This window comes from Bos indicus x Bos taurus, chromosome 18 (genome assembly GCF_003369695.1).
Source record: "Bos indicus x Bos taurus breed Angus x Brahman F1 hybrid chromosome 18, Bos_hybrid_MaternalHap_v2.0, whole genome shotgun sequence".
NCBI classification, from domain to species: domain Eukaryota; kingdom Metazoa; phylum Chordata; class Mammalia; order Artiodactyla; family Bovidae; genus Bos; species Bos indicus x Bos taurus.
Window position 1 is genome coordinate 29,385,780 of NC_040093.1, and position 26,603 is coordinate 29,412,382.

The 26,603-nt window shown below is 48.4% G+C and overlaps 3 protein-coding genes and 1 long non-coding RNA gene across 10 annotated transcripts in view; 2 read left to right on the forward strand and 2 right to left on the reverse strand.

The window, feature by feature from the left end:
- The first annotated feature begins 25 nt into the window (after nucleotides 1–25).
- Nucleotides 26–1,963, forward strand: PDF (peptide deformylase, mitochondrial). The gene is made up of 2 exons (XM_027516139.1): nucleotides 26–741; nucleotides 1,527–1,963. The coding sequence occupies exons 1-2, from the start codon at nucleotides 147–149 to the stop codon at nucleotides 1,682–1,684; spliced, it is 753 nt and encodes a 250-aa protein (XP_027371940.1). The 5' UTR covers nucleotides 26–146; the 3' UTR covers nucleotides 1,685–1,963.
- VPS4A (vacuolar protein sorting 4 homolog A) lies at nucleotides 1,956–15,873 on the reverse strand. 5 transcript variants are annotated; one of them, XR_003506556.1, is made up of 13 exons: nucleotides 15,632–15,801; nucleotides 11,738–11,849; nucleotides 11,490–11,637; nucleotides 10,189–10,250; nucleotides 9,953–10,072; nucleotides 9,293–9,449; nucleotides 8,615–8,763; nucleotides 8,183–8,264; nucleotides 7,746–7,965; nucleotides 6,608–6,748; nucleotides 5,783–5,912; nucleotides 2,993–3,040; nucleotides 1,956–2,625 (listed from the first exon to the last, which is right to left on the reverse strand). XR_003506556.1 is itself a non-coding variant. In XM_027516136.1 (12 exons), the coding sequence occupies exons 1-11, from the start codon at nucleotides 15,650–15,652 to the stop codon at nucleotides 5,811–5,813; spliced, it is 1,314 nt and encodes a 437-aa protein (XP_027371937.1). In that variant the 5' UTR covers nucleotides 15,653–15,873; the 3' UTR covers nucleotides 1,956–3,040; nucleotides 5,783–5,810. The 5 variants fall into 5 exon arrangements, 3 of the variants coding, with proteins under 3 accessions (XP_027371937.1, XP_027371938.1, XP_027371939.1); XR_003506555.1 differs by having other exon boundaries at nucleotides 1,956–2,872; XM_027516136.1 differs by having other exon boundaries at nucleotides 1,956–3,040; nucleotides 15,632–15,873.
- LOC113876671 lies at nucleotides 15,090–20,193 on the forward strand. Of its 3 annotated transcripts, none has more exons than XR_003506560.1 (2): nucleotides 15,090–15,192; nucleotides 19,892–20,193. It is a non-coding gene; the product is annotated as an uncharacterized LOC113876671 (long non-coding RNA). The 3 variants fall into 3 exon arrangements; XR_003506558.1 differs by lacking the exon at nucleotides 15,090–15,192 and adding an exon at nucleotides 15,267–15,381; XR_003506559.1 differs by lacking the exon at nucleotides 15,090–15,192 and adding an exon at nucleotides 15,388–15,627.
- Nucleotides 18,616–26,603, reverse strand: part of SNTB2 (syntrophin beta 2) — a 70,862-nt gene continuing 62,874 nt past the window's right edge. The window contains exon 7 of the mRNA XM_027516132.1: nucleotides 18,616–25,698. Within this exon, the coding sequence (XP_027371933.1) occupies nucleotides 25,606–25,698 (93 nt within the window). The 3' untranslated portion in view covers nucleotides 18,616–25,605. The remainder of the gene's footprint in view (nucleotides 25,699–26,603) is intronic.

The window sequence follows — 26,603 nt, forward strand, 5'->3', positions numbered from 1 at the left end:
GCGGAGAGGCAGGCTGCGTACGGGGAGCGGCGCCGGCGCTCCCGGAAGGGGCACGGAAACTTCACTTCCCGGCGTCCCTGGTGGCGGAGCCTCGGCTACGGGGGCCGGCGAGGGACGCGGCCGGCCGGAAGACTGCTCCACGCGCCATGGGTCTCCTGGGGGCTGGGCTGCTGCTGCGGTGGCTGCGGGCGCCGCGCTGCGTTGGGTCGGCCCTGCTGTGGGGAGAGCGGGTAGCGGTCGGCGGCGTCCGGGCCTACAGCTCCACGCCCACCCGGGATGGACTCGAGGGGCCGGCGCGCCGGCGCTCCTACTGGCGCTACGTGCGGCGTCTGGTGCAGGGAACGCCGGAGCCGCCGTACCCGCGCGTGTGCCAGGTTGGGGATCCGGCGCTGCGGGCCGTGGCGGCCCCGGTAGAGCCCGCGCAGCTGGCGGGACCCGAGCTGCAGCGGCTGGTGGAGCGGCTAGTGCAAGTGATGCGGCGTCGGCACTGCGTGGGCTTGAGCGCGCCGCAACTCGGAGTGCCTCTGCAGGTATTGGCGCTGGAGTTCCCTGAGACGCTCTTCCGCGCTTGCGCGCCGCGTGTGCGCGAGGCCCGTCAGATGGAGCCCTTCCCCCTGCGCGTGTTCGTGAACCCCAGCCTGCGGGTGCTGGACAGCCGCCTGGTCACCTTCCCTGAAGGCTGCGAGAGTGTCGCCGGCTTCCTTGCTTGCGTGCCCCGCTTCCAGGCGGTGCAGATCTCAGGTGCGGAGAGGTGGGGTCCCTGGGGCGGCGACTGGGTGCCTGTGTGCTCCCCTTCAACCTATGTAGGCGGCGGGCTCGGATCCCACGAAACAGTTTACCCCAAGTTGCAGTTAAAGTGTAGACATGTTGATGGCTGATCTCAGGAGCCTACCGACATGAACAAAGAGCAGACCCTAGAGTGGACGAAATTCAGGACTGATGGGATGGGGCGGGAGGTGCCTGTGAGAGCAGAGCCAGCTCAACCGGGGCACAGGGGTGGGGACTGGAAGAGTGGCCTGGTTCCACTGTGAGCTCTCACCCCGTCCTCTGCCCTGTCGCTCACCCTGTGTCTCTTTTCTCTCTCTCTCTCTCTCACACACACACACACGCATCTCTGCTGCTATTAGATCTGTCGTGGTGGCTTGGGAGAAGTGGAACCCAGCTTTGCCTAGCTCAGGGTGATAAGCCAGTACCTGTCTGTCATACCACAGGATATTCTGCAGAATGTGATTTTTTGCTGGAGGGTTGGGATGGTGGTTCTTCTTGAGCAAGCCACTTGGGAAGATCATGTCTCATTTTAGCCCCATAGTGAGCCTAGCAACCCCCCTGTCAGGGTTGGGAACCTGGTTGAATACTTGGTAGAGTCACAGTTCAGACTTCATTTTTTAGGAGGGAGAGGCGCTGCAGTCTGCATTCCCTTCCGATGTTGCCTCTTGTAAACACAGCCAGGGGCAGGGAAGGTCTCAGTAGGTTGAGAATGACGCAGTTCCAGCATGTCCTCACCCAGGCTGTACCTTCCTTTGCAGGGTTGGACCCTAGAGGAGAGCAGGTGGTGTGGCAGGCGAGTGGGTGGGCAGCCCGCATCATCCAGCACGAGATGGACCACTTGCAGGGCTGCCTGTTCATTGACAAAATGGACAGCAAGACGTTTACAAACATCCACTGGATGGAGGTGAATGACTGACCAAGACACACACACTCCAGCTTTGAGCTGGGCACATCTTCCTTGCTGGACTTGGTGCTGGCTCTGCTCTGACAGAAAACAACAGACTGCCAAAGCTGCCGAACTGAGTTGGAGGAGGATGCTAAAAATGTGTACCCTGAAATGAGCTATGGACAATATATCTTCAACTTGAAAAGAGAAACATCTCCCCTAAAGGAGTGGGCATTTCCTAGCAATTTTGTATAGAGATGGGAGGTGAGGGGTGCAAATAAATAGCCACTCTCAGTAGACGTGATTTCAGAAGGGTGTAGCCATCTATTCCCCAAGCCAAGATCAGATTACGATGTAACCCCCAAACGTCTGAAAGCTATGTTTAAAATGCAGATTAAGGCTGTGGTTGCTCGTCTTCACCAAGTCTTATGTTACAAAGGGTCCATGTGTGTTACTTGCACAGTCTCTGTTTGTTTTGGATACCAGTCTGCCTGTGGAAGCACAACACAGGACAGAATATCCCCAGTTCAATGACAGTCTTAACGTAACTGAGTGGTCATACATTTTTCAAGGTTCAGATACAGTTTAGGTCTCGGGCTTTTGCTTTCCACCTTTAATAGGCCTGGGGAAGGTTTTCCTGCTGAGATCTCTTAGGTAGCTGGTACGTGGCTCATTCTTTGGGTGGAGGCCATGGAGCAGGGCGTGGAGCGATACAGGTTTCCCCGTGATCTGAAAGAACATTCTGACGAAGCCTTTCCTAAGCTGAAATAGCACACAGGGAAGAAGCAGTTACGGAGGACACATCATGCTAACAGATGCACAGAATAAATCGAGATGCAGCACAGACGCTCACAGACACAGTGCAAAGCGATGACGGCTGGATGCTGAGATGCTGAGTGTAGCTCCTGGGGAAGGAGCTTGGTGGTGCCATTCTGGCTGCTCTGAGTGCTTGCTGCTTCTGTAAGAGCTTGCTGCAAAACAGAAGTGGAATGCTGTTTTGGCTTTTGCCTTTTTTGTTAAAGTGAAAGTCCTCTTCAAGTTTCTTTCCATTAGTGAAAACAGGTACTAATGTAGGTCTTTCAGAGAAGCAAAGCAGTGCAAAGTGGTTTCAACAAGTGGGGACTGCCTGTAGTTGAGAAGGAGCAATGAGCCTTTTCCTGTCACAGTCAGGGCAGAAACAGAAAGCAGGACATCTATTTCCTCGTCACCACACTTATTCTGAAAAAATAAACCAGCATCATGGCGACAACGGTTTTAGCTTTAACATTCTGTCAGAGCTTTGTCAAGAGGTGAAGGAGCTCATTTTTATGTTGAGTTTTGCCATGCAGGTACTCTTACCGAAGTCCTCCAAAATCCAAATACAGGTATAGTAAGAAGTCCAGTAAGCTGTTTATAGAGAAAATGTATCTTAAACAGTAGTTAATCAAACGACCCAGGAAAGACCCATTCTTCCCAAGTGCTTTCTCTAAACAGCCAAGTCTGGGGTGTGTGAGGCCATGCAAGCCAGCCAAGTCTGGCTTTGCGTCCCTCACACTTCAGGGAGGAACAGGGCCAGCGCTGCCCTGAGGTAGGGACAGACTCAGCCCTCTCGGAATCTGTAGTAAGCTCTCGTTTATATTGAAAACGTGGCCCCTTAGGAAAATTAGGATTCAGTGAGCCTCCTTTCCCTTGCAGGATGGCATTAAAACATTCTGAAGGTTCCTTACAGGCCCTGAGGTTAACAGTCCTTAATCATGCCTTTGTCATACAGATTGGTAGTATCTGCTGGACACTTCCTGACTTAAGGCCCAAAGAAAATGACTGCTCAGTGTGGACCTCGGGGAAAGCCTGAGATTCTGTTGCTGACAATAGATAAGATTTATGGTTGTAATAAACAAGGATGGATTTGATCAATTAACCCAAGACAGTACAACCCAAAGACAACAAATCCTTGCCTTTACGAGGAAGAAACTCTCTTCCATCTTGGGCACATAGATCAGCTGCAAAACCAAACACATGATTCAGCACCTTGAGCTAATGAAAGTTTTAGAAGTCAACTTCCACAGTGTAAATCAATGTAGGCAGAGGGTTAAGAATGGAATCCCCAGGTAGGGAGGAAGTGAATTTCAGAGTAAGCACTTAGGGAAGGAAGTTCCTCTGCACTTATTAGCCATGTTGAGCATCACCACTGTGCCAGGCTCAGCAGCGAACAAGACAAGTGTTTGCCCTGTCACTCAGGGTAAAGAGAGAAGTGGGAAGGCATGGCAACTGTGATGAGAACTGTGGCGATGAGCCCCAGCAGCCCTCCAGTTTCTGCTAACCCCTGTGACTTGCCAATGTGTTCAAGCAGCAGCAAGAAGGAAGCAGGTTAGGAGAAAAAAAAAAAGGCAAGGGCCTTCCGTTTTAAATAAAGGTAACGAAACACAACTGACTAAAATGAAGCAGTACAGGGAGGGGGTGGCCAGTAGTTTTTGAACGGTATGTTCAAATGGTAACTGGTGGCTGAGGGTCCATAACCAACTAATCAGGAACATGATGTGGAAACTCTCCAGCAAGTGATACAGCTCCCCCGACCCAGCACAGCACCATCTGGAGGTCAGGCCTGTTGACACTCCAGGTAACAAGAGCGGGGCTGACCCACTGCACTGGAGAGCAGCACTGCGCCTACGTCTTCAAGGAACCAAGCAAAAGCTGGCTCAATTCAGCAGACACCCCTACCCAGATCAAAGAAACACCACGGTGCAATGCTAACAACGTGGGCCATTCTGGTTGAAGGCACTGACACTAAGTTTGGGAGGGGGAGGAGAGCTAGAGCAACCAGATGCCAGGCTGCTCCTGCCGCCCCTCAGACAGTACTCCCTGGCCTGCCACCAGCTCTGGAGCCGTGGCTGCCTCACTTCCAGGAATCACAAACTCAAGGGGCCACCGGGGCTGGACAGGAAATGCCAAGGAGTGAAGCAGTCCGGGTGGGGAGGGTGAGCCGGAGGGCACAGTCCCCTGACGAAGAAGGCAGATCCTGGATGCAGGGCCAGTGTTTCCCTAACCTGCTTCAGAAGCCAGAGATCTCAATTTTTGTCAGCTCTTGACTTTTAAATGTTGGCAGCAGACCAAACCAAAGCACAACCACAGGCCGTGTCTAGACCACAGGCCTCTCAGCTTGCAGCCTCTCATCTGGAGGTTGAACAAGAACTGCCCAGGTCCCTGAAACACACCCACCGCTTCCAAGGCCTTGGGGGAAGAAAGGTCTCGTGAACGCGATGGGAGAACAGGCCCGGAACTGCAGTCGCTGGTGACATTCCGGTTTACTTGCAGCTCCACTGAAGAGAAGAGAGCAGAGACCAGAGGGTCTTTCTAGGGGAAGCAAGTGTGGCCTTCAAGGAGCCCCCAGACAGGAGTCAAAGATGAGAGCACTCTCAGGTGGCTCAAGAAATGAAAAGGGTTTATTAGCCCGCTTCCAGGACAGGGACCCGGGGCAGTGGCTGGGCTCAGTGTTCTCACATTCAGAGGGATTAAAAAAGAGGCAGCAGTGACACCTGCCTGACTGCGTTCCCTCGGTCTGATCTACACAGCTTTGTGCTCACAAAAACCATCCTCTCCTCCTGCAGGGAGGACACAGGGCCCAGAGGAAGTGAATGGCTTGGCTCTACTCGTGGCCCATACAGGCAGAGTCTGGACTGGGGATCCCAGGCAACAGCCATTTGGTTCACACGGAGCAATACTTGGATCTGGAAGGGAGGGGCAGCGGGGGCGCTGGGCAGCCATTCTGAAGGGCCGCTGCACCAACTCCAAGGCCAGGGGCTGCTCCCACTCCCTGACACCTCGGGCAGGTTTTAAATTTATAAACAAGTCAAAAATCCAAGCAGCATTAATTTAGGGAACAAAGAATGGTTTAAAAAAAAAACCATGGGAGGCGGGCAGGACAAGGAGATGGTGAGCATCCAGAAGAGGAGGAGGAAGCAGGAAGAGCCAGTACCCCCCAGGTACCGAATGTGCTTCTGTGACTCCGCAGCGGGGAGGCCCTTCCTTCCTGCTCCCCCACTGACGGCCGGTCAGCAGGGGGGCACTGCAGTGGCCTTGGGACGAGCCCTGGAGCTCTGTGTGGCCACTGACCTGGGGAGTACCATGGATTGACCCCAATCAACCTCCCACCTTCACCATCAGGCAAATGAAGAAGCTTTTAACTCTCCTGTCCAAAGTCCTCTGAGAATTTCTTCACTTTCAGGAGGTCTTCTGCATTCACAGTGGGTCGAGTGGTGGCCAAAGACCGGAGCATGTCCGACTGCAAAGAGAAGTGCAGGCAGGTGAGGGGGCTGGGCTCCGAGCCCAGCTTAGTCTCAGCCCCACACAGTCCAGGGTGGGAAGAGGGGTGGGAAGAGCCCTGCCTCTGAGGTCACCCCCAAGTCCCAAATGCAGAACTCCCACTGCCTGGCTTCTGCCTGAAGGCCTCCTGGGGCAACCCATAACATTTCTAGACAGCCTACTTCCCGTTGAGGGAGTCTTAAGTTCCTGTTATCTCTTAACTCCTGTGAGAAGCTCTTTGTAAGTGCACGCCTACCACACCAGGCCCAGTGATCTTGCCTGACACCACCTCACAGGACAGGCAAGACCACTGGCAAGGCTGAGATAAGGACAGGCCAGGAACAGTGAGCTGAGTGGCTGCCTGTGCAACTGCACCAAATCCACAGTGCTAAGGACAGTTACTGGTTCCTTCTGGGTAAGGAGGCCAACCCCAAAGGTACCAAAGCAGCAGTCCTCACCTGGCCTTTACTCTTCCTGTTGAAGAAGATACAATTCTAACACTACGGCCTCCATCCTGGGTCCCCACTGAGCGCCAGCAGAGCCCCAGAGACCATTCTGTCTAGGAGGAGCCACAATAGCACAGAACATGGAAGGGGAGGAGCAGATTTCATTCTTGGACGGAAACCCCCAGGTTCCTGGGCTCTCTGTAGTCCTCTCTCCCAGCCAGCCACTTACCATGCAAACCACAGGCTCTAGGAGTTTGTCACCAGGGACGTCCATCCAAGTCATCTCTATGGCTCCTGGGTCCCCCGGTGAGCATGGGGTCAGGAGGTCATCGATCATAATGCTAGGGTTGGTGCGGGAAGGGCCACAGACCTGAAACCAAACGGGAGCCTGACTGGCTGGAAGGGCTGCCCCTTGGCACCTGGGGAAGGGGCGAGACACCTCGGGTTTCTGAGCCCTGAGGAGAAGGTGACAGCAAGATGTGGATGAAGGCCTGGGTTTCTAGATCAGCAGTCTGATCTGAGTGATGGGCTCCTTCAAACTCTTGGGCTCTTGGAGTCTGGGTGGCTCCAAATCTGATTTCAGAGGTTTGCGATCAGCATGCTCTTCCAGCTGTTGTTCTCCAGAACCACAATCTGTGACCCAAAGACCTAGAAAGCTTCCTTTCCTCATCAGCTCCATCAAATCTCACTATGAACGTGGTGACGTCAAAAGTGTTTTTCCAACTGAAGGCTGCCTGCTCCGTTGGCAACATTTCCCCAAGTATCTCCAGGGCTCAACACTTACGTCCTTCAACTCTGGACTCAGTTCACCCAGGGTGCCCCATCCATTAAGAGTGCAACCTACCCACACCCCGTCCAAATCGCAGAACACAAGACCTCCCTCCCTTGCTGTTTCCATCACCCTCTAAGAAAGGAGTCTTTGCTGTCTGTCTCCCCCACTAGAAATGAGGCTCGTGTAAGGGTTTCCGTCTGCTGTGGTCACAGGTGTCTCCCCAACACCCAGAGCAGAGCCAGCAGTGCCCACAGTGACGCTGACAGCCATCTACCGCGTGAATGCATTTCCTCTGCGTGGTGTGCCATTTTATGCCCCTCGCTTTCAGACACACAGCAGGGCCCACCACGAGCACTGGCACAGGGCTGACACAGGTGGCAGAGGTGGTGGTCACAGCGCCCTGTCCTCTGGCATCACCCGATTTGAGGTGGTTGCCCTCAAGCCAGTATTGCAGGGGTGGTGGGAGCATGTACAGCCCTGGCCCCTGAAGGCACTTAACCTCGGCTCCCAAGATGCATTGTCACCCAAGCAGCCAGAGAGCCAACATCCCCTTTCCTGTGACACTTTCTAAGTGGCTCCTTGTGGGCCTGCTCACCTTTTTGAAGTGTGTTGCTGACTGCACTTTCCTCACGGGCTGCATGAGGGAGTCCCGCACAATGACGCTGATGTCTGCACCCGAGTAGCCTTCTGTCTTCCGGGCCAGCTCGTGGATGTTGGCCTCTGTGAGGTTGTGAGGAGTGCTCCCCAGATGCAATCGGAACATCTGGGCACGGGCAGCCTCCTCCGGCAATGGGATATAAATTCGCTTTTCAAACCTAGAGAGCCAAGCACATGGCAGGACTTGAAAGTGGAAGGCGGGATGGTCTCAACGGAGAGGCTTGGGCGCCCTCCAAAAGCTGGCCTCACTAAGGGCTCTGCAGACTCGGAGAAGCCGCCAGAGAAACAGGGTCCAGCTATATGCCTGCTGCCAGCTGCAGGCTGACCATGGCTGGAGACAGACCTTGGCCCTGGGCTCCTCCAGGGAAGACTCACCTCCTTCTAATGGCCGAGTCCAACACCCACGGGATGTTTGTGGCACCTAGCACCAGAGTCCCATCATTGTTGTTCCCCACCCCTGTGGACAAAGGGAAACAGATGCCAACTCAGCACCTGCCAGGCTCAGTCAGGACCTGGGAGGGAAGGAACTCGGGGGCTCTGTGTCCTGAACTGGAGCTGTCCCCTGATACCCCCGGCAGGGCCCTGGCAAGCCTTACTGGGGTACAAGCCCCACAGCCCTGCCCACCTCGGGAGGGGCAGAGAGGCGGCCAACCAAGGCCTCAATGAGAGGGAGCTAAGAACTGCTTCTCTGCTTCTCTGTCCCTCCACCGTAAGAGTAGTCAGATTCAGCCACAGCTAAATACCAAAGCCCAGGACTGGCTTCAGGTGGGGAAAGGAGTGGGGAGGAGACCCAGGACTGGCACACACCCTGCATCTGGACTAGGAACTCGGTTTTGATCCTGCGGGCAGCCTCGCTCTCATTCTCGTTGCGGGATCCGCAGAGCGAATCCACCTCGTCGATGAAGATGATGGAGGGCTTGTGCTGGCGGGCCAGCTCGAACAGGTTCTTGACCAGCCTGTGAGGGGAGACATGGGTGGGATCCTGGCCCAGCCCGGGTCCCTGGCACCACCCTCCTCTCGCCCTTCCCTCGGAGAGGCTGAGTCGACAGAAAAAACAGTAGTAACAAGTCCTCAGGCAGCCCTGCACTGGGAGGAAGAGCAAGCCTCAGCATCAGTCTCGAATCCCAGCAGCCCTGTTCGTTAGCTCTGGACAAGGACAAATCCCTTCCCTTCCTCTCAGCCTCAGTCTCCTCATCTGCAAAATGGGAGCCGGTGTGGGGAATAAGTTAACTGTATAAAGTCCCCAACGGAGGACACTTAGCTGAAACCCAGTTACTGTGAGTGCCTTTCCTTTCCCCTCACGTGGACTCATGGCTCCCAAGTGACCTTCCAGGCTCGGCTGGCTCTGTCAGGACAGCGTCCCACCTGACAAGCTAACAAGACACCCCTCTCCCGGCGCCTCTGGGAGGCGAGTCCAAGGGCAGGGAAGCCAGGCTGTGAGCAGCCACTGCGGCTGCCATGGGAGCAGAGCCTGGGTGGACTCACTTCTCGCTCTCCCCCAGCCACTTAGACATCAAGTCTGAGGAGGACACAGAGAAGAAGGTGGAGTTGTTGGCCTCTGTTGCCACTGCTTTGGCCAGGTAGGATTTCCCTGTGCCGGGCGGTCCAAAGAGCAGTATCCCCCGCCAAGGGGTGCGCTTGCCTATGAGAAAGAATGAACTCGAGTGAGCTTCTTCCTGACTGGGGAAAGGGAGAAAAAAAAGCAGAGGGGCCGGAGTCATGGTAAATATGGCTGAGAATAAAAAGCTCTACAAGACGACTTTGCTGTAGGAGCAGAAGAGTCAAGGCAACTAAATCACCTGCCGAGAGCTTGGTCCCGGCCCTGGCTCCAGACCCCCAGGACCTGGCAAAGTGACGCTGGCTGGCGCTGGTTCCTGACCCTGCCTACCACTGGAACGGTTCAAGGTTCTAGTCACAAAAGTGTCTCTAACATGGAAAGAAGCCAAGGAGTAGGTGACCGCGGCGAGCCGGCCCTGGACCCTCCCTTGACGGAGCGCACTCGGGAGGGCCAGGCCCTCACCTGCTAGGGGCGAAGGGAGCCAAGTTGCCACCTACCCCCTGGATGCCTGCATCACGGGGCCCTGAGCTGGCGCTCTCAGAAGCCTGACTTTTGTGCACTGGGGCCTAAAGTGGCTTAACTCTTACCTGTGAACAAGTGCGGGAATTTAATTGGCAAAATGACAGCTTCTTTGAGGGCCTCCTTGGCTCCCTCCAGCCCAGCCACATCATTCCACCGGATGTTGGGCTTCTCCATCACAACGGCACCTGCAGGACCAAGACAGAGTCTTCGACCTGGAGCTCGACCCATCTGGGGGTCCCTGCCACCACCCACCACCACCACCCTCACCCCCTCCCACCACCACGGGCCTCAAGCTGCTTACCCATCAGCTGCTCTTGCAATTTCTTTTTCTCTGGATTATCCCCTTCACTGTCACTATCGCTGCTGGGAAAGGAGACAGAAGACGACAGGCTGGAGTGAGAGGCAGCTAGCAAGGAGGCTCAGAGAGCGAGACCAGGCTCTGATGGCCAGCCCGGTGCTAAACAGACACTTTCCCTGCTTGACAGTGGTTGAGAGGTCCGCAGACAAGGCACCCCAAGGATGTCGGGGCTACACATCGTCAGCAATCCCCTCTGGATCCTCCAGGAAACACTCTCCTCACCAACCCTCGCTTCTTCACAAAGGGCAGAAAACTGAGACGTGTGCGCTCTCAAGAAGGCCGGTGGGGGCCTGGTGCTCTGGCTGGACATCAGGAGCAGCCGGGCAAGCACTGGGAGCTGCTCCTGGCCTTTCACAGGGACTCACAGCAGGACAGTATGTGGCTGTGCCTCCAGGGCCAAGCCCGATCCAGACACAAGTCATGTGTCATCCTTAGAACTCTTCCAGGCCCCGGGGCGGGTCCTCTCAACCCAGGAGCAGAGCTCCCCACTTTGGGGTCGGGGGAGAGAGCTGACACATCACCTTTCTCTCTCCTGCTCCACCACCTCTGGCCTGCACACCCGCCCTTCACCTCCAGGACATCACTGGCCTTTGTGCTCAAACCACAGATGAGAGGTGACAGGCTGTGGAGGGAACGCTGGCTGTAGAGTCCAAAACAGAGGCCCCAGGTCTGGGTCCAGACTCCATCAAGTAACAGCTCTGCAACCGTGGCCATCCCTGAACCTCTCTGAGCCTGCCGCTGTTCATTACATGAAGATGAGACCCTCTGATAACACAGCTGGCACTTATTTGATCCCTACTGTGCTCCAAGCTGTCTTCTCCGGGCTTTTCCTGCATCATCTCATTGGCTCCTTAGGGCAACACTGGGAGGGAAGTCCCACTACCTTCCTCCTCCTACAGATGAGGAACCTGCAGGCCCAGCAGGGTCATGGTACTTGTCCAGGGTCACATGACTAGGAAGTGGCAGAGCCAGGCTGGATCCTGACAGTCTGGCTGCAGAATCCAGGGCTGACTCCCCACCCTGCCCACAGCTTTTCCATACAGATCTAGTGAGACAACGGATGTATGTTTCCTGTAAAGGGCTCGGTGAAAAAAAAAAAAGGGCTCGGTGAAGGCAGCTGCAGGCATCATCTCTATTACAAGGAGAATTCCCCAAAGGACAGCACCAAGGTGACAGCACGCAGGAAACGGACCCTGCTCGCGGGGGTGTCGGGCCCGCCGGGTCCTCCACTCCTCCGTACTCACCCCTTACTCTCGCTTTGATTCTCTTTGACTGGCTTCTTGCCATGCTTCTCTTTGTTTCGTAAGTAATCCTTCAGCTTCTCCGCCCGGTCCAGGTACTGCATGCACTTGGCTCGAATGCTCTCCTTGGCTTTGTCACTGTGTGCTTCATCTGCAGAAGGGGGACCACGGAGGGGCCCCTGTGAGCTCCGTGTGCCCGCCCTCCTCTCAGCGCGGCTCTGAGGCTACGGAGGACCCTGTGGGGGACTCACATTTGATAGCGTGCAGGAAGTACTCCACGGCATGCTGGTAGAGCCGGAGAGCCTCCTCGTAATTCTTGGCTTTATCCTCTTCTGTGGCTTTTGTCACCAGATCAATGGCTTTCTGGAAAGGCAAAACACACAACCCAGGGCTTCCCACAAGATCCAGAAAGCCCCTGGGTTCCAGGCAGCAGGAGTACACTGATAAGAGATATTGCCAGGCCCGGGAATCCATCAGCTGCAGACCTTTATGTTGGCCTACTTGTCCAACATCAACTAGAAAGGCCTTGAAAGGCAGCTTTAAAAGACAGCTGTTCTGCTTCACAATATATTCATACAGTTAAAAGCAACTGCCTTCTCAGTCAAGTGGAAGCCTGATCAAGTATCTCAGGTTAGGGCTCAAAAGGAGAGTTCACTTTCTATTTCGCAATTTCAGGGGAAAGAGAAATAGAGCTGGACTGAGAGCCTGCAACAGGGCAAACAGCAAAACCAACTGATTGCTGCACTGGTCAGCATGGAGGCCAGAAACTACCCTTGACCTTGTGGGCCAGAAAGGACCCAGCCAGCTAGGAAAGTCCTTCATCAACCCAAGAGTTTTATGATATGGACTTAAAGGGATCTCTACTTTTTTGTATTAGCCCAGCTCACTTCTCTAGGCTGAAAAGAGAAGACAGTTTCCCTAAAGTTGATTCCTAGGGAAGGGATGCTTAGCTACGTGACTCAATACACAGATACCTCCAGGAAGAAAAGTGCCTGCTTACTTCAAAGGCATCTGTGTGCTGCCACTGGTGGGGAGTGAGCTTCCAGACCCTCCTAAGAACTCTGGAAGAGTGTCTTTGTGAACCTGCTAAATCCCGCAGGCCTGTGCTCTGGACTGAACTGAAAGCCTGCTGGATCTCTCAGGCAGCTGCCCCACACCTACACATCCAGTTTTAGAAACCATGGCTTCACCAAGCTGGGAAGCACTACCAGAATTATCCTCTTCAAACTGAGACAGCACTAGACAGCAGGCAGGCAGAGACCACTGGCCACAGAGCGAACAATAAGCCTCCTGACTAGCCCTTGGCAGGGCCCAGGGCCTCTGTGCGGCCCTTTCTCATCAGAAAGGAAGAACTCTCAGAAAGACACAGAGCGTTCTACAGAACTAACAGACTGGGACAGGTCAGGCCAGGCTGATGGTACACAAGCACACCAGCTTGAAGAGATGAGGAAAGGCTACTGTTTTCTAGCTCCTTATACTCCTTACAAACAGATAATGGCTGGGAGCCCTGAACCTTCCTGGATGATGAGCTTAAACACAAACTTCATGTGTTTACTGTCCTCCACGAGGCCTCTCTTCAGACAGACATGAGACGGGGTGCTCCTGTCACCAGTGGCTTCTCATCTCCAGAACACACCTCCAGATCCTTAGACTTTTCAACTCTACACACTTTGCTTGGGTCTTTTTTGAAAGGGGGGGCTCGGAGCGATACTCTAGGAATGCTCTGCTTCTCAGGTGGCAAAGTAGGCCTACTCACTCCCTCTTTCTAGATCCTCAGTGCACCTCAGAGCATATTCACTGTTTCTGGCAACCATACATAGTTTTTCACATACAAGAGGCATGAATTGCAATTTAGAGTCAAACAGTTTTGCTTAACAGGAGGGAAAGGCAACAAAACTGTCTGTGGAATCTCCAGTAACAGGTAAGAAAAGGGTAAAAAAGACATGCTAACATGTGGCAAACTTTCCATAAAAGACCAGAATGTAGATATTTTAGACTCTCCTGCCATATAATCTCTGTTGCAACTACTCAACTCTGCCTTTGTAGCCCCAAGGCAACCAGAGACAATACATAAACGAAATGAGCAGAGGTGGGTTCCAATAAAACTTTACAGACACTGGAATTTCAATTTCATGACTGTCACATATCATGAAACATCCCTTTTTCCAGACACTTAAAAATGTAAAAACCGGGGCTTCCCTGCTGGCTCAGTGGTTAAGGAATCTGCCTGCCAATGCAGGAGACATGGGGTTTGACCCCTGATCCGGGAAGATCTCACATGCGATGGGCACCACAACTATTGAGCCAGTGCTCTAGAGCCCGGGAGCCACGACCACCGAAGCCCTTGCACCCTAGAGCCTGTGCTCTGCAACAACAGAAGCCACCACAATCAGAAGCCTGTGCCCTGCAACCAGAGAGTAGCACCTGCTCTCTGCAACTAGAGAAAAACCCACACAGCAATGAAGACCCAGGACAGCCAAAAAATAAAATGAAATACATTTTTTTTTCAAAAATGAAAGAACCCATCACACAGGATCACATATTATTGATATATACTTCCATTTATATGAAATGCCCAAATTAGACAAATGCTTAGGGACAGAGAATGGATTAGTGGTTGCCTAGGGTTGGGAGAAATACAGCTGGGGACTAGAGAAGTGTGACTGCTAAAGGAGGCAGCATTTCTTTCTGGAGTGATGAAACTGTTCTAAAAGTGATTGTGGCGATGACCACACAACTCTGTGAAAGTCACTCAGTCATGTCCAACTCTTTGTGACTCCATGGATTATACATTCCATTTTATGGAACTCTCCAGGCCAGAACACTGGAGTGGGTAGCCTTTCCCTTCTCCAGGGGATCTTCCCAACCCAGGGATCAAACCCAGGTCTCCCGCATTGCAGGCGGATTCTTTACCAGCTGAGCCACAAGGGAAGCCCAAGAATACTGGGGTGGGTAGCCTATCCCTTCTCCAGCGGATCTTCCCAACCCAGGAATCGAACTGGGGTTTCCTGCATTACAGGGGGATTCTTTACCAACTGAGCTATCAGGGAATCCTCTGAATATACTAAAAGCATTGAACTGAACACTTTAAATGAGTGAACTGTATGGCATGTGAGTTATATCTTAATAAAGCTTTCCTTTAAAAAAAAAAAAAGGAAAAGGCATTCTTAGCTCACAAGCCCTGGGAAGGTGAGATCTGCAAGCCATGTTGGTCTACCCCTGTGATAACAGCTTCCACTGGTAGCTGGTAAGATCTGGCTCTGGACACCAGCAAATTCTTGGCCTAGAACCCACTGTATTCCATGCCTCTGTTCCCCTCTTTCTCTCCACCTGGAGTAACTGTCCCTGCTGGTATCTGCCACCCCCCCATTCTTTGACTACGGACCCAAATGCCTCTTCTTCCTCGACCTCTTGCCCAACTCCCCGAAGCACTGTACCTGTCACCACTTAATGAGCACTGAATATGTGCTGACACTGCGTTAAGAATGCTCCACATGAATCACTCGATCTAGAGCCACTATCACAACAACCCTACGGGGCATCACCCCATTTCACTGACAGGGAACCCGAGACTCCAAGATCAGCTAACGAGCCCAAGGTCACATGCTAGTGAGTGGCAGAACCAAGATTCAAACTCAGGTCTGAGACAAGAAGAGCGCGTTCCTGTTTTCCGGCCCAGCTAGGTCCAGCAGCACCTGGAGGACGGGTCAGTCATGCATCCAGGTGGCGCCACCCCAGCACTACCTAACGCGATCCAAGGAATGAATGAAGGGTCTTAGGCCGAGAAGAGGAAATGGGAGACAGGGGGAGGGACGGAGGTCGTTCGAAGGGAGGCAGGAGAAGAAGGGAGATCCAGCAGCCCGACCGCGGGCCCGGGCGTCGCTGTGAGGCCCGGGTGAGGCTGATCCCCAAGGCAGCCCCGGGTCGCCAGCTACACACAGCGACCTGGGGCTCGGCCCGGTCTAGCAGGCCCGGCATTCTAAACGCGAAGCGACCCACAGTTCAGAGCGCGAGAAAAGAGAAACGGGCACAGAGCGACGGGGCGGGGGCGCGAGGCCGCGGCTAGGAGGAGGCCGCCCGCCTGCCCGCAGGCCCCGCCGCGCTTCCTTCGGCCTCAGTAAGCCGGCTGGGCCGCGGCGAGGTACCTGGAGGGTTGACGTTGTCATTTCATCTCCTGGGTCTGCCCCACACCCCGCGGCGCTGCTTGCGGCCTCGGTCCTGCCCCGGGAGCCGAGGAGCTGGTCCGGCGCGGAGGGCCCGATGGGTCAGCGCTGGGCGCGGGCAGGGCGGCCGCTCGCAGCCGGAGCGGAGTCCGAGGGCGAGCGAGGAGCGCGGCCCAGAGCGGTCGGGCCAGAGCCGCGCGGCTGCCCCCTGGCGGCCACGGCCGGCACTGCAGGCCGCCGCTTTCAGCCGAGGCTGTGGGACCAGGGCGTGAGCAAAGGGGCGTGTCGGGGGCGGGGCGAGACTGCCCCCAGGGGGCGGGGCCAGAATAGGACAGGAATGAAATCATCAAGTCCTGAATCCCACTTGGAATAAAACTTCATCTGTTGGGCAAGTTTTTCTCTCACAATAAGCCTGACTTCTCAGAGCTTTGGGTTTCTGATGTTTAATTAAAGTTTTTAATTAGTATCTACCTTGTCTGCCTTTTAGAGGAAATGAATGAGCGAGCTAATGTAAACACTGGGTCTTATTAGACCCTGTTTACTGTTATTAAGATGCCAGTGGCTCTGTCTAAAGCCAGTTCTGTTTTCCTTTGTATTACTTTTCTCCCTAGTAAAGTGATTTTCTTAGGTCTCCAAAGCTAGGGGCTCTACCCAGGAGATCTTAAGCATAGCAGATTGGTTATTAACAGAAGCGCAGCGTGTTTAAAAACCAATAGGAAGAATCCAGTAAAGAAAGCTAGCCAATGGGAATGGGACCAAAGCCTAGGTGGGTGGATAGGCTGCAGACGGTAAAGTGGGAGCTGAGAAAATAGATGCCTACCTTGGCTGGGCAGAAGATAACAAGACGTTAGGAGAGTGCCTTTGGATGCCTTCTGTTTTCTTGGTGAATTAGAAGAAACGAGAATCTTCTGATAGAGGGAGAGAAAGTGGAAGGCCTGTGGTTTGAGGAGTAAGGATGGTTTGAAATCATTTCAAGTGAACAAAGCTGGTAAAGGGTGGCAACTCTATAAATGTATAGAGGTGACAATTTGTGTATCTGTTAATCCCAAATTCCTGTCATCCCCCTTTCCTGCTTTAGTAACTGTAAGTTTGTTTTCTATGTCTATGACTATTTCTGTCTTGTAAATACATTCACTTGTACCATTTAAGATTCCACTTATAAGTAGTTATAAGAAGTATATCTGTCTTTCTCTTTCTGACTTCACTTTGTATGATCATCTCTGTTGTTGTTGTAGTATAGTCTATAAGTTGTGTTTGACTCTTTTGTGACCTCATGAACTGTAGCCCTCTAGGCTTCTCTGTCCATGGGGTTTTCCCGGCAAGAATACTGGAGTGGGTTGACATTTCCTCCTCCAGGGGATCTTCCCGACCCAGGGATCAAACCCTCGTTTTCAGCATTGTGGGTGGATTCTTTACTACTGAGTCACCTGGAAGGTACATGATCATCTCTAGGTCCATCAGCTTCATCCATTTTACTGCAAATGGTATTATGTCATTCTTTTTTATGGATGAGTAGTATTTTATTGTATATATGTACCACATCTTCTTTATCCATTCCTCTGTCAATAGCCATTTAGGTTGATTCCATGACTTGGTTATTGTGAACAGTGCTGCTGTGAATATTGGGGTGCACGTATCTTTTCAAATTAGTTTTCATCTTTTCTGGATATATGCCCAGGAGTGGGATTGCTGGATCATATGGTAAATCTATAATTTTTTTTTAAGGAACCTTCACACTGTCCTCTACAGTGGCTGCATAATTTGTTCTTTCTCACACAGCACTTTACTATATTGGGTTCTGATTACACTGAGAATGTGACATTTGTTGTAAACCCAAGCTTGGACCAGTAAGTCAACTCTGCTTAGCCCATACAACTTCATAAAATCAGACTGGCTCATGCAAGGAATGGGTTCTGAGCAATTTGTTAAGGAGCTTCTTGGTTGACAGCAAGAACCGTGTGGGGAGGAGGAATAAAAACAAGGTTTAGGTTTGTAACATTTTGGAGAGGTAGGGCCAGGGCAAAATTATGCTGAGATATCACATAAAGTGACTGATACCAAAATAAATAGAGCACTGAGCTCCTAGGAAGATTCCTGAGAAACTCTCACCTCACTTTGCTCTGTGCAACTGAATGTATGATAAAGCTCAGATTGATCCAGTGATTAAGTTCCCATCACACAGATGGTCAGTGGTAGAACTAAAACAAAAACTAAGTTTTTAAGGGTTTGGAGTTGCCCTAAATCTGTTTAAAAATGGCATTAGAAGAGGCTAAGATGTGACAACCAAACACATGTGATACTGGATAGGATCCTGTGCCGGGAAGGAAATGGAGACATTCATTGTTGGGAAGACTGGCACCATTAAATGGGGTCTGTAGATGGGTGGCAGTGCTGAAGCAAAGTTCACTTCCTGATTGGGAGGGCTGTAGGGTGGCAGTACAGGAGAGTGTCCCTGTGTTTGCAAAGTACACACTAGAGAATTTAAGGGTGATGGGCATCATGTCAGAAAAAGAGGACAGGGTAATGCAACAAATGTGGCAAAATGTTAACAATCAGGAAATTTGGGTGATGGGGATGCAGTTATTTGTATTTTTTTTTTTTAAAGATTTACTTATTTTTGGCTGCACTGGGACTTCATTGCTGCACTTGGGCTTTCTCATGTTGTGGTGTGCAGGCTTCTCATTGCAGTGGCTTCTCTCGTTGCAGAACAAGGCTCTAGGCACATGGGCTTCAGTTGTTGTGGTGCATGGGCTCAGTAATTCCGGCTCATGGGCTCAAGAGCACATGATCAGTAGTTGTGGTGCCCTGGCATGTGGGATCTTCCCGGGTCAGGGATCGAACCTGTGTCTCCTGCATTAGCAGGTGGATTCTTTATCACTGAGCCGCCAGGGAAGCCCCTTTGTACTGTTCTTAAAACTTTCCTGTAAGTTTGAAACTATTTTAATATTAAAAAGTGAAAAAACAAGTCTAAAAGCAATTCTTTTATTTACAGTATAAAGGTTACAAAGGTATATATGTATTTATATATATAATACCCTTAAGTTACAAACTTCATTGTAATGTACAATGCTCTATGTTGATGTGCAACTCAAGGGAAAGTGTTGTCTATGCATTATACTTACAGAGTACACATAAAGCTTTTTCATTATTAAGAATAAAAATACTGCCCTGTTTTACACCATGGGTTTTGATTTGGTAGTCTGGTAATGCCAGAAGACTTGAGACCTAAATTTTAAACAATACTTAAAAAGAAGTCTTGTTGAAATGCAGGATTCCAAAAGGAAGGAAAAACCAGAATATCACATACTTTTAACTCCTTGTAGAAGTGTTATCTTAGCTTTCTAGGTCTTAATACTTAAAAAAACGAGAGTTGTGCGGGACAGAATACATACAAAAGAGTATAATCAGAGTTTGCACAGATCAGCCAAAACAGGCCTTTATAGGTGGTGTTTTGCCACATTAGTTTCTAAAAGACCTTGGGTCTGATACCACAAAGGAAACAGATTCTTTGGGTACCCAAGTCTTATCACACTGAACCCATCAGTGTTACAGTGTTACCCAGACTTTAAAACATAACACTGGAGTCCAAACTAGAGAAAAACAATCGGAAATTGGTTCTTATGATAGAGAAGATTTGGTTTAAAGTATGAAGAGTGTCATCAAGATTGATGACTGTGCCAAACCCCAAACTTGTAGTTTAAATCACTTCTTTTCCTCTAAATTCTATTAATTCACAAAATAAGAGGTGAGAAAATGTAACTGACACCCACCTGAACAGGACTGAGATAGATGGAAAGAACTTCTTCCAACCTATGCAGAACAGACATTCACACAATACATGCTGGTTCCAACAGAATCATTAGCACCTGATTGTCAAAGGGGGTGGTACAAAGTGAAGACCAAGACATTATAGGGATGACCTAAATTCTGTGCACAACTACAGGACACTGAAAAGCGTGGAGAAGGAGCCCAGGAGACTGTGTTCCCTATGCCGTTCCAGTCACTAACATTTCAGCGCCTTTCTGGGCATGACAAAGGCTGTGGCCGAAAGGCTGCCTCTAGTGATGGATGGGAAGCAGCCTGGATAGAAAGGGACTGACATTGAAGGAAAAAATGGAAAAACTCATGCAACCTCCCTTATTCTTGTAAGGTGCCCTTTTTACTGAGTTTGAATGCCCAAGTGTTCTAGATTAAGTGAAATTTTGCTAAGTTTTAAATATCTTCATTATTTTGATTTCTCAGATGAAGCAACAGCCTATCTACCACATGTAAGGAGTTTGAGCAAATGAGATGTTTAAAGGCTGTAAGTGTGGAAATGATTGGATCAGCAGAATCTACAAAGGGGAGTAGATAAAATATACCTTGATCTCTTCTGTTGATAGGTAAGTATTTCTTTAAAAAGACTTTCTCATTGATCCACTTAGGGCAATAGAGCTTACTTTTAGTTGTGATTTGCCTTACTAAGAATATTCTACACTATTCTCCTTCCCAAACTTAAGTCTGATTTTGCATTAAGTAAAAAAAAAAAAAAAAAAAAGATGCATGATGAAAAGACCAACCTTCTTAAATGTGCTTGGAGTTCTTTCATGCTGGCGTGGACCAATGACTGAGCATCCTTTTAAACACTTTCCAGTTTGCCAGGTGAGCAGAACTGGAGGTTTACTTTGGTAAAAATATGGGGTGGTTAATGACTTAACCTCTGACTGATAAATAGATGGCATGGTATGACTGAGAAAAAATGGATGAGGTGTTGCTTGAGGGCAGGAATTTTCATTTGGACCCTTCAGAGTGCCTGTGAAGAACTGCACATGAATAAATGCTTATTAGATGAAAGAATCCATGAATTAATATATAATTAACTAGATTTGTCATTTCAAAAATTTCTCTAGGGCCCCAAAGAACCTTTTGTCTATCCATTAGGGACTTCTGTCACCTTAGAAGAGGTGATAATCAGGCTCCAAGGGTCTATATGGGACTAGGATAAAGACGGACTCAGAAAATTTTGCATTTGTGTCAATGGCATGGAGCTAAGATTATTATTAAACTGAGCAAAGTACTTCCAGGACTCAGAAGTTAGAAATATACCAGAATACCTAATTTTACAATAAAATGAAGTATCATTTCTCTGTTACATCTTTTTAGTTTCAACCAATCTATTTTGTGGCAATTCAAAGATTACAGGTCATATGATAGACTTTTGTTGAATACAATCAAATGTTCATTGGAGAGCAAGCAATAAATGGCATATTTGTGCATTATATCAAGGGCAGATTTACTTTTAAAACCAGAATAAGCTTTGGTTCAGTCAGCTAAAGTGGAAAGTAAGAACAAAGGTGACAAGAAATTCAGCTCAAGTTGATAAAAGAAGAAATCTTGTTAAGATACTTTTTAAAGTTAATACTTAGCAACCATTCTTCCAGTTGGCAGTTTAGCTAGTGTTGAAGAGACAGATGTGTTCTATGTGTCTATTAATTGTACCTTAACTGGAAATTACTGATCTGCTAGAAGTATGTTTGTGTGTGTGTGTGCTTTAGGGAAAGGGTTTCAAATCAACCACCTATATAGTCTATTACTAGTGTAAAATAAATTTCACTTAATATCATTTACCATAGAAGTAGCTATATTGCTCAAAAACACATAATCCTGATATACAGCATAATTATTTTAGAACTGTCTGTCATCACACATTTAATGAGTGTCTCCATGCCCAGCACAGTGAAACATATAGCTTAAAAAGGTGGGCAGGGGTGGGAGGACTGCTGCTGTCAGTTTTTAAAGACAGTATGCATAAAAAAATAATTCTAGACCACCAAGCAATTAAAGTAGGGACATAGAATGGTAGAAAATGGCAGATTCCTCTACTTTGATCTAATGGAGGGAAAAAAGCCATGATAAGAATTCATATTTAAATGAAAGATATTTCCAATAGGATGTAGTACCACTTGGCATGTAATATATCTGATAGACATGGTAAAACAAATGAATATGACTATAATCAAATACAACTTAAAGTTTAAGCAGAATCCCAAGTCAGTCTCTCTTCCTTACACAGATATGCAGATCTCAGTATGCTTTGAGACAAAAGAGATCTAGCATTTTACTTCTTCATTGGATATTGGGGGGAAAAAAATGACCTTTGGCTTTCTAACCAGCCATTTCATTCACGGCATCAATAGTGGATGGCAGTGACATGGAAATGTATGCTGGATATTTGGATGGTTTAAATATTATGTACAATCAATAGCTTATAACCAGTGAAAATAATAACATAATTCAGCGTGTCTAAGATATAAGAAAAAAAAAAAAAAAAGCAGAGAAAGTGCTTAAGTCTACAGGTCTTCCCTGAAAACTTCAAAAATGTTTATAACTTTTTAAGTAGGTAGGGCTTTTAATAGATTTTGCATAGCAGCTTACAATTTGAATTTAAAAATATGGATATAAATTAAACAAGAAGACTGGAGGGTCTCTCAAAATTAAAAACAATCCATTATAACTTTTTCTCAAAAGTGAACACACTTTTGTCCATCAAAACCATTTACAGTGAAATGTAGTCTTGTCCAGATTCCACACAGCTTAAATTTTTTTTAAAGAGTAAATTTTGGTTTATTAGCTAAGTGCATGTAATCAGCTGAAAAAAGCTTTGTTACCATTCTGTTAGGATGATAAATTAAGAGAATAATCAGTAACAACTTTAATTATTTGTTGGTCAGAGAGATTTTTCCACTTATAAAAATATAGGAAATAAACACTTTGATCTCGCCTGCATGCAATAATTTTCAATAACTTTGAGTACAGATGACAGGAACAGGCACTATCAGACTTCGCCTAGCCTAAAAGGTGCTAAAACATGGCTTTAAAATAGGCAAATGACCTTCAAAGTAATATTTTTTATTCCTGTACATGTCCCAATATTTAATCTGAAACTTTTCTAGGTAGGTGAGTTTACAGTTATGACTACCTAATAAATACTGTATAAACATACATTAAAGTATTTCTTCATATAAAAAATCAGATACTAATTTCCAGGTAAGGTTTGTTTGAAGACTTGAGGAAAGGACTCACATTTTCCAGAAAAAGTATAATTGAGCCTTTTCTTCCTTTCCTTTTATTTTTGGAGAGGGAGGGGAGAAGTTTTAGAGAATGAGGAGGAGGAAAGCTCACACCCCAGCTGGCTGCTTGTAGGCATCTGTGTGGAATGTGGAGAAGACGTCTACACCCTCAGGTGGGTCCCGAGGACACAGGACGGGTCCATCAGAATGAGGGATGCTACTCTGCGGCTCCCTTCCACTTGACACAGGGAAGCCCACCACATCCTCAACAGTCTTCCTAGTTCAAAATGAAAGAGAAATGAAAAGCCAGCTGTTCTAGAAAAGAGGTGAAATACCAAAACTGCCCATCTGCAGTTACTATTTGAAGATAATTTGCCACATTTTGGCATCTTGATACAAAATACCTATTTACCAAGGCTGTCTCATTGATAAAAAGCACTTCATTTGTGGTATGAGAGTCCCACAAACATACTTACTTGAAGAACAACCTGGTTACCCATGATTGGAAAGCTGCTGACATTTGTTAAACAAGCAGCTGAAGGGCTCTTGCTCGTGTGGGTGCTTGTGGTCAAAGGAAACCCCCCATACACTTTCATTTCGCATCAAGACTCAAAAGATGTTAAGAAACCCTAGGGATCTTGGTGCTGTGACAGTTAAAGCTTGAGCAAATAAGCCGAAATGCACACAATGCCTTACCTCTCCTGCCCACATTTAAATCACACCTCTTTAATAGATCTTTTTCATATAAGGAATGAGCAGTGTGGCTCAGAAGTTCCCCCAGAAAAAATTCTCAGTGTCTTATTAGCCTTTCATACTAACACAGAAAACCTCACCAAATGGCTTTGCTGCGAAGTCTATGACTGTATTGTTCAACTTCTCAGATTAATAATACTCTCACTGCAAAAAGCGTCTAAGCTCACTTATCTGAGGGTATTGTGTGTTGACATTCTGCTTCTGGAAATCTTAGCTGGATCTTCAAGATATTTTCTTTCTTCTCTGACTTGCAACATATCCCAGATGGAACCAAACTTAGATTTATGAAATTTCAAAACATAAGAAAAGCTCTTAAAAGTTATATTCTAGCCTAAATTTTAATTTCCAGTTTTAAGTAGAACATTTTGGGGACTGGAGTTGGGAGAAGAACTGACTTATGGGGCGGGGGAAGACAATGAGTTTACAAAGTCTAATTTGAACCGTCTCTGCTCATTGGTCTGCTCTATGTCCTCCTGTCTATAGGTTTGTCTGCACTCAAACCAAATAGCTCTTTGCAAATAGTACATCTGTGGGTGTTTTTTTTTTCTTTCTTTCTTATCTTTGGATTGCTATCCTCCAACACCCTCCATAGTACATACATCCTCTATGGCATTCCTGATGATTCTAGTAAATGAGAACTATTCCTAGACCCTTCCAAAGAGAGCACAGAGGACAGCCAAGTCAATGCTATCTTTTCTTTTGGATCTGGGGACTGTACTAACCTTGACATTTTATATAGCTATTATACTGTTGTAAATGGTTTCAGATATATACCTCCTTCATAATTAGGAAAAAGAAGCTGAATGCGATTCTCCGGTACCGCAGAACCAGCACCTTCGCTGCTGCTGTGGTCTTCCGATGACACATCTGGTGATGCTGAGCGAAGCCCAGGTAGCTGTTCCATGATCTCGTTGCCCTGCCCACTGCAGGAGGCGTCACTGAGCCAGCAATGAGTGAGCAGTGCTGACGGATGCCACTCTGCTGCCCCAGAGGGAGAGAACCTGGGCTTGGATCCTGCCTGGGCTCACACAGCCCAAAGCGATGTGACACGATGTTTGCGCGGAAGGTATGCTGGCTTCACTGATGTGTACTCTTTAAAACAAGCTGGCTCTACAGGATTTATCTTGCTTCAAAAGATCTACCAGGAAAAGATACCACACTAAGGAAACCCACCTCAAAGACTGTTCCTCAAAATTAGAATAGATGACTTCCCTGGAATGGCAGTGATATCCAGTTATTCAAACAGTGACTAATAAAGCTCCATTAACCCTCACCAAAGGCACATTTGGTCAGCAATAAAAAATGGCTTCAGCTAAAATGAGGATTTTCTTTTAAAAGAAATCTCATCCCCTGGCTCCTACCAAAGAGAAAAATCAGAAAATCCTAAAACAAGCAAAACTTTGCTTTCAGAGCAGTGGTTACCAACTTGCTCTTCAAGTTGGTCACTACTAGAAAGGGAGTGGAAAGCAAGGCAAATCAAATCTCCTAAGTTCTAAGTCCTAAAGTGAGCACTTAGGTGTGACAAAGCCAGTGATGTGGCGGGATGTGATGGTCAGGGTGGGATACAGGGAGAGCCAGGACATGTGAACATGTGAAGAACCCTTTGGTGATGCAATTCAAGGACTTTCGAGGGTAGGAGGAGTAAATAAGGACAGTAAATTCCAACCAAATGTCTAACCTACACAGAGTGACCAAGAAGCCCAGGCTGCTGCAAACTAGCACCTGTGAAGGGATGGTTGTTCTAAGTAAGTGGTCAAGGTTAAGCCTGAAACAAATTCTACTGGAAGGAGGAGGAGAAGAAAACTTAGATGTTTGATTACGCTCAAAATGAAAAAGAATGAGCCACCCTTCTTAGCAAGGGAAATAAACCTAATTACTTAGAAACCACATTAGGAGACTAGACAATAAATTAACAGATTCATTTTGGAGCTTATTAGAGTCCTAGAATTTCTGGCCAAGGTAGCTTGTAAAAGGCAAGCTCTTCTTTAAACACGGTTACATTTCAGCAGTGATTTGCAGGTCCTTGTCAAGGCACTGTGCTGGAGGAGAGAGCAAAGAGCTTTCTTTTTGTGCTTTTTTTTTTTTTTTTTTTTTGAGGTGTAAATACTTCTTATGACATTCAAGGCTCTTTAACTGATTTTTTTTTTTTGCTGCTCATACAAGCAGTCCCATGCGAGTGACTTTGGCCGACAAGAATGTGTGCAACACAAATACAATCGGCTTCGGACAGGAGTGCAGGTCCATGGTCTGTGGAGAAAGGACATTAATCATCACTACTATATAGAGATGCTTTAATACACAAACGTGCAAAGTAAACAAATTTGAACATGATATTCTACTTTAAAAAAAAAGATTTATTCATTAATTTTTTGCCTGTGCTGGGTCTTTGCTTCTTGGAGAAGGAAAACTTTCTCTGGTTGTGGCGAATGGGGGCTACCCATCCTTGTGGTGCTTGGGCTTCTCATTTCGGTGGCTTCTCTTATTGCAGAGCATGGGCGAAAGAGAGCTTGGGCGAAAGAGAGCTTGGGCTTCAGCAGTCATAGCTCGCAGGCTCTACAGTGCTGGCTCAGTAATTGTGGCACACAGGCTTAGTTGGTCCCTGGCATGTGGGATCTTCCTGGACCAGGAACTGAACCTGTGTCCCTTGCATTGCAAGGTGGATTCTTAACCATTGGATCACCAGGGAAACTACTTTTTTGTGTTCTACTTTTTAAAAAGAACTTGGGTAAAGGATGTGCCAGATTTATGGCCACACTTGGGCAATTAGAGCTGCAAATGGAAATATACTCAGAAGTAAGGCTATCCCATGGCATAATTAAACACTAGCCTGAGAGTTCACATCCACAATTAGGACACTATTAGTGGTGTACTAGCTTCCACCATGCCAGGTAGGAAGAACTTAAAAGTAGAAGAGGTAAAGAAAAGAGGAATATCCTATATGGAAACCAGTAACTGTAAGTATATTTCCCACAGGGAATCAGTGAATGCAGCTGAAGTGTGATCATCTATTAAGATTTTTGACACCCCTTATCAGTTTGTGGTGGGAATGGCAAATCTTGAAGCTAGTTGGGAGGGCTAGCTATACCTTCCTAAGCTCAGGCCTCTAATTTGGACAGCTGACATCCGATGAACAGGCTTCAACAGGCTTTTGA

Bases quoted from the DNA above. Each gene is read 5' to 3' on its own strand.
- PDF (XM_027516139.1), top strand. From the start codon at position 147: ATGGGTCTCCTGGGGGCTGGGCTGCTGCTGCGGTGGCTGCGGGCGCCG. The intron at 742-1,526 runs GTGCGGAGAGGT...CTTCCTTTGCAG, and splicing joins CCAGGCGGTGCAGATCTCAG to GGTTGGACCCTAGAGGAGAG.
- VPS4A (XM_027516136.1), bottom strand. From the start codon at position 15,652: ATGACAACGTCAACCCTCCAG. The intron at 8,764-9,292 runs GTGAGTCCACCC...CTCCCCTCACAG, and splicing joins TGGCTGGGGGAGAGCGAGAA to GCTGGTCAAGAACCTGTTCG. The intron at 7,966-8,182 runs GTGAGTCTTCCC...TTGGCTCTCTAG, and splicing joins GACTCGGCCATTAGAAGGAG to GTTTGAAAAGCGAATTTATA.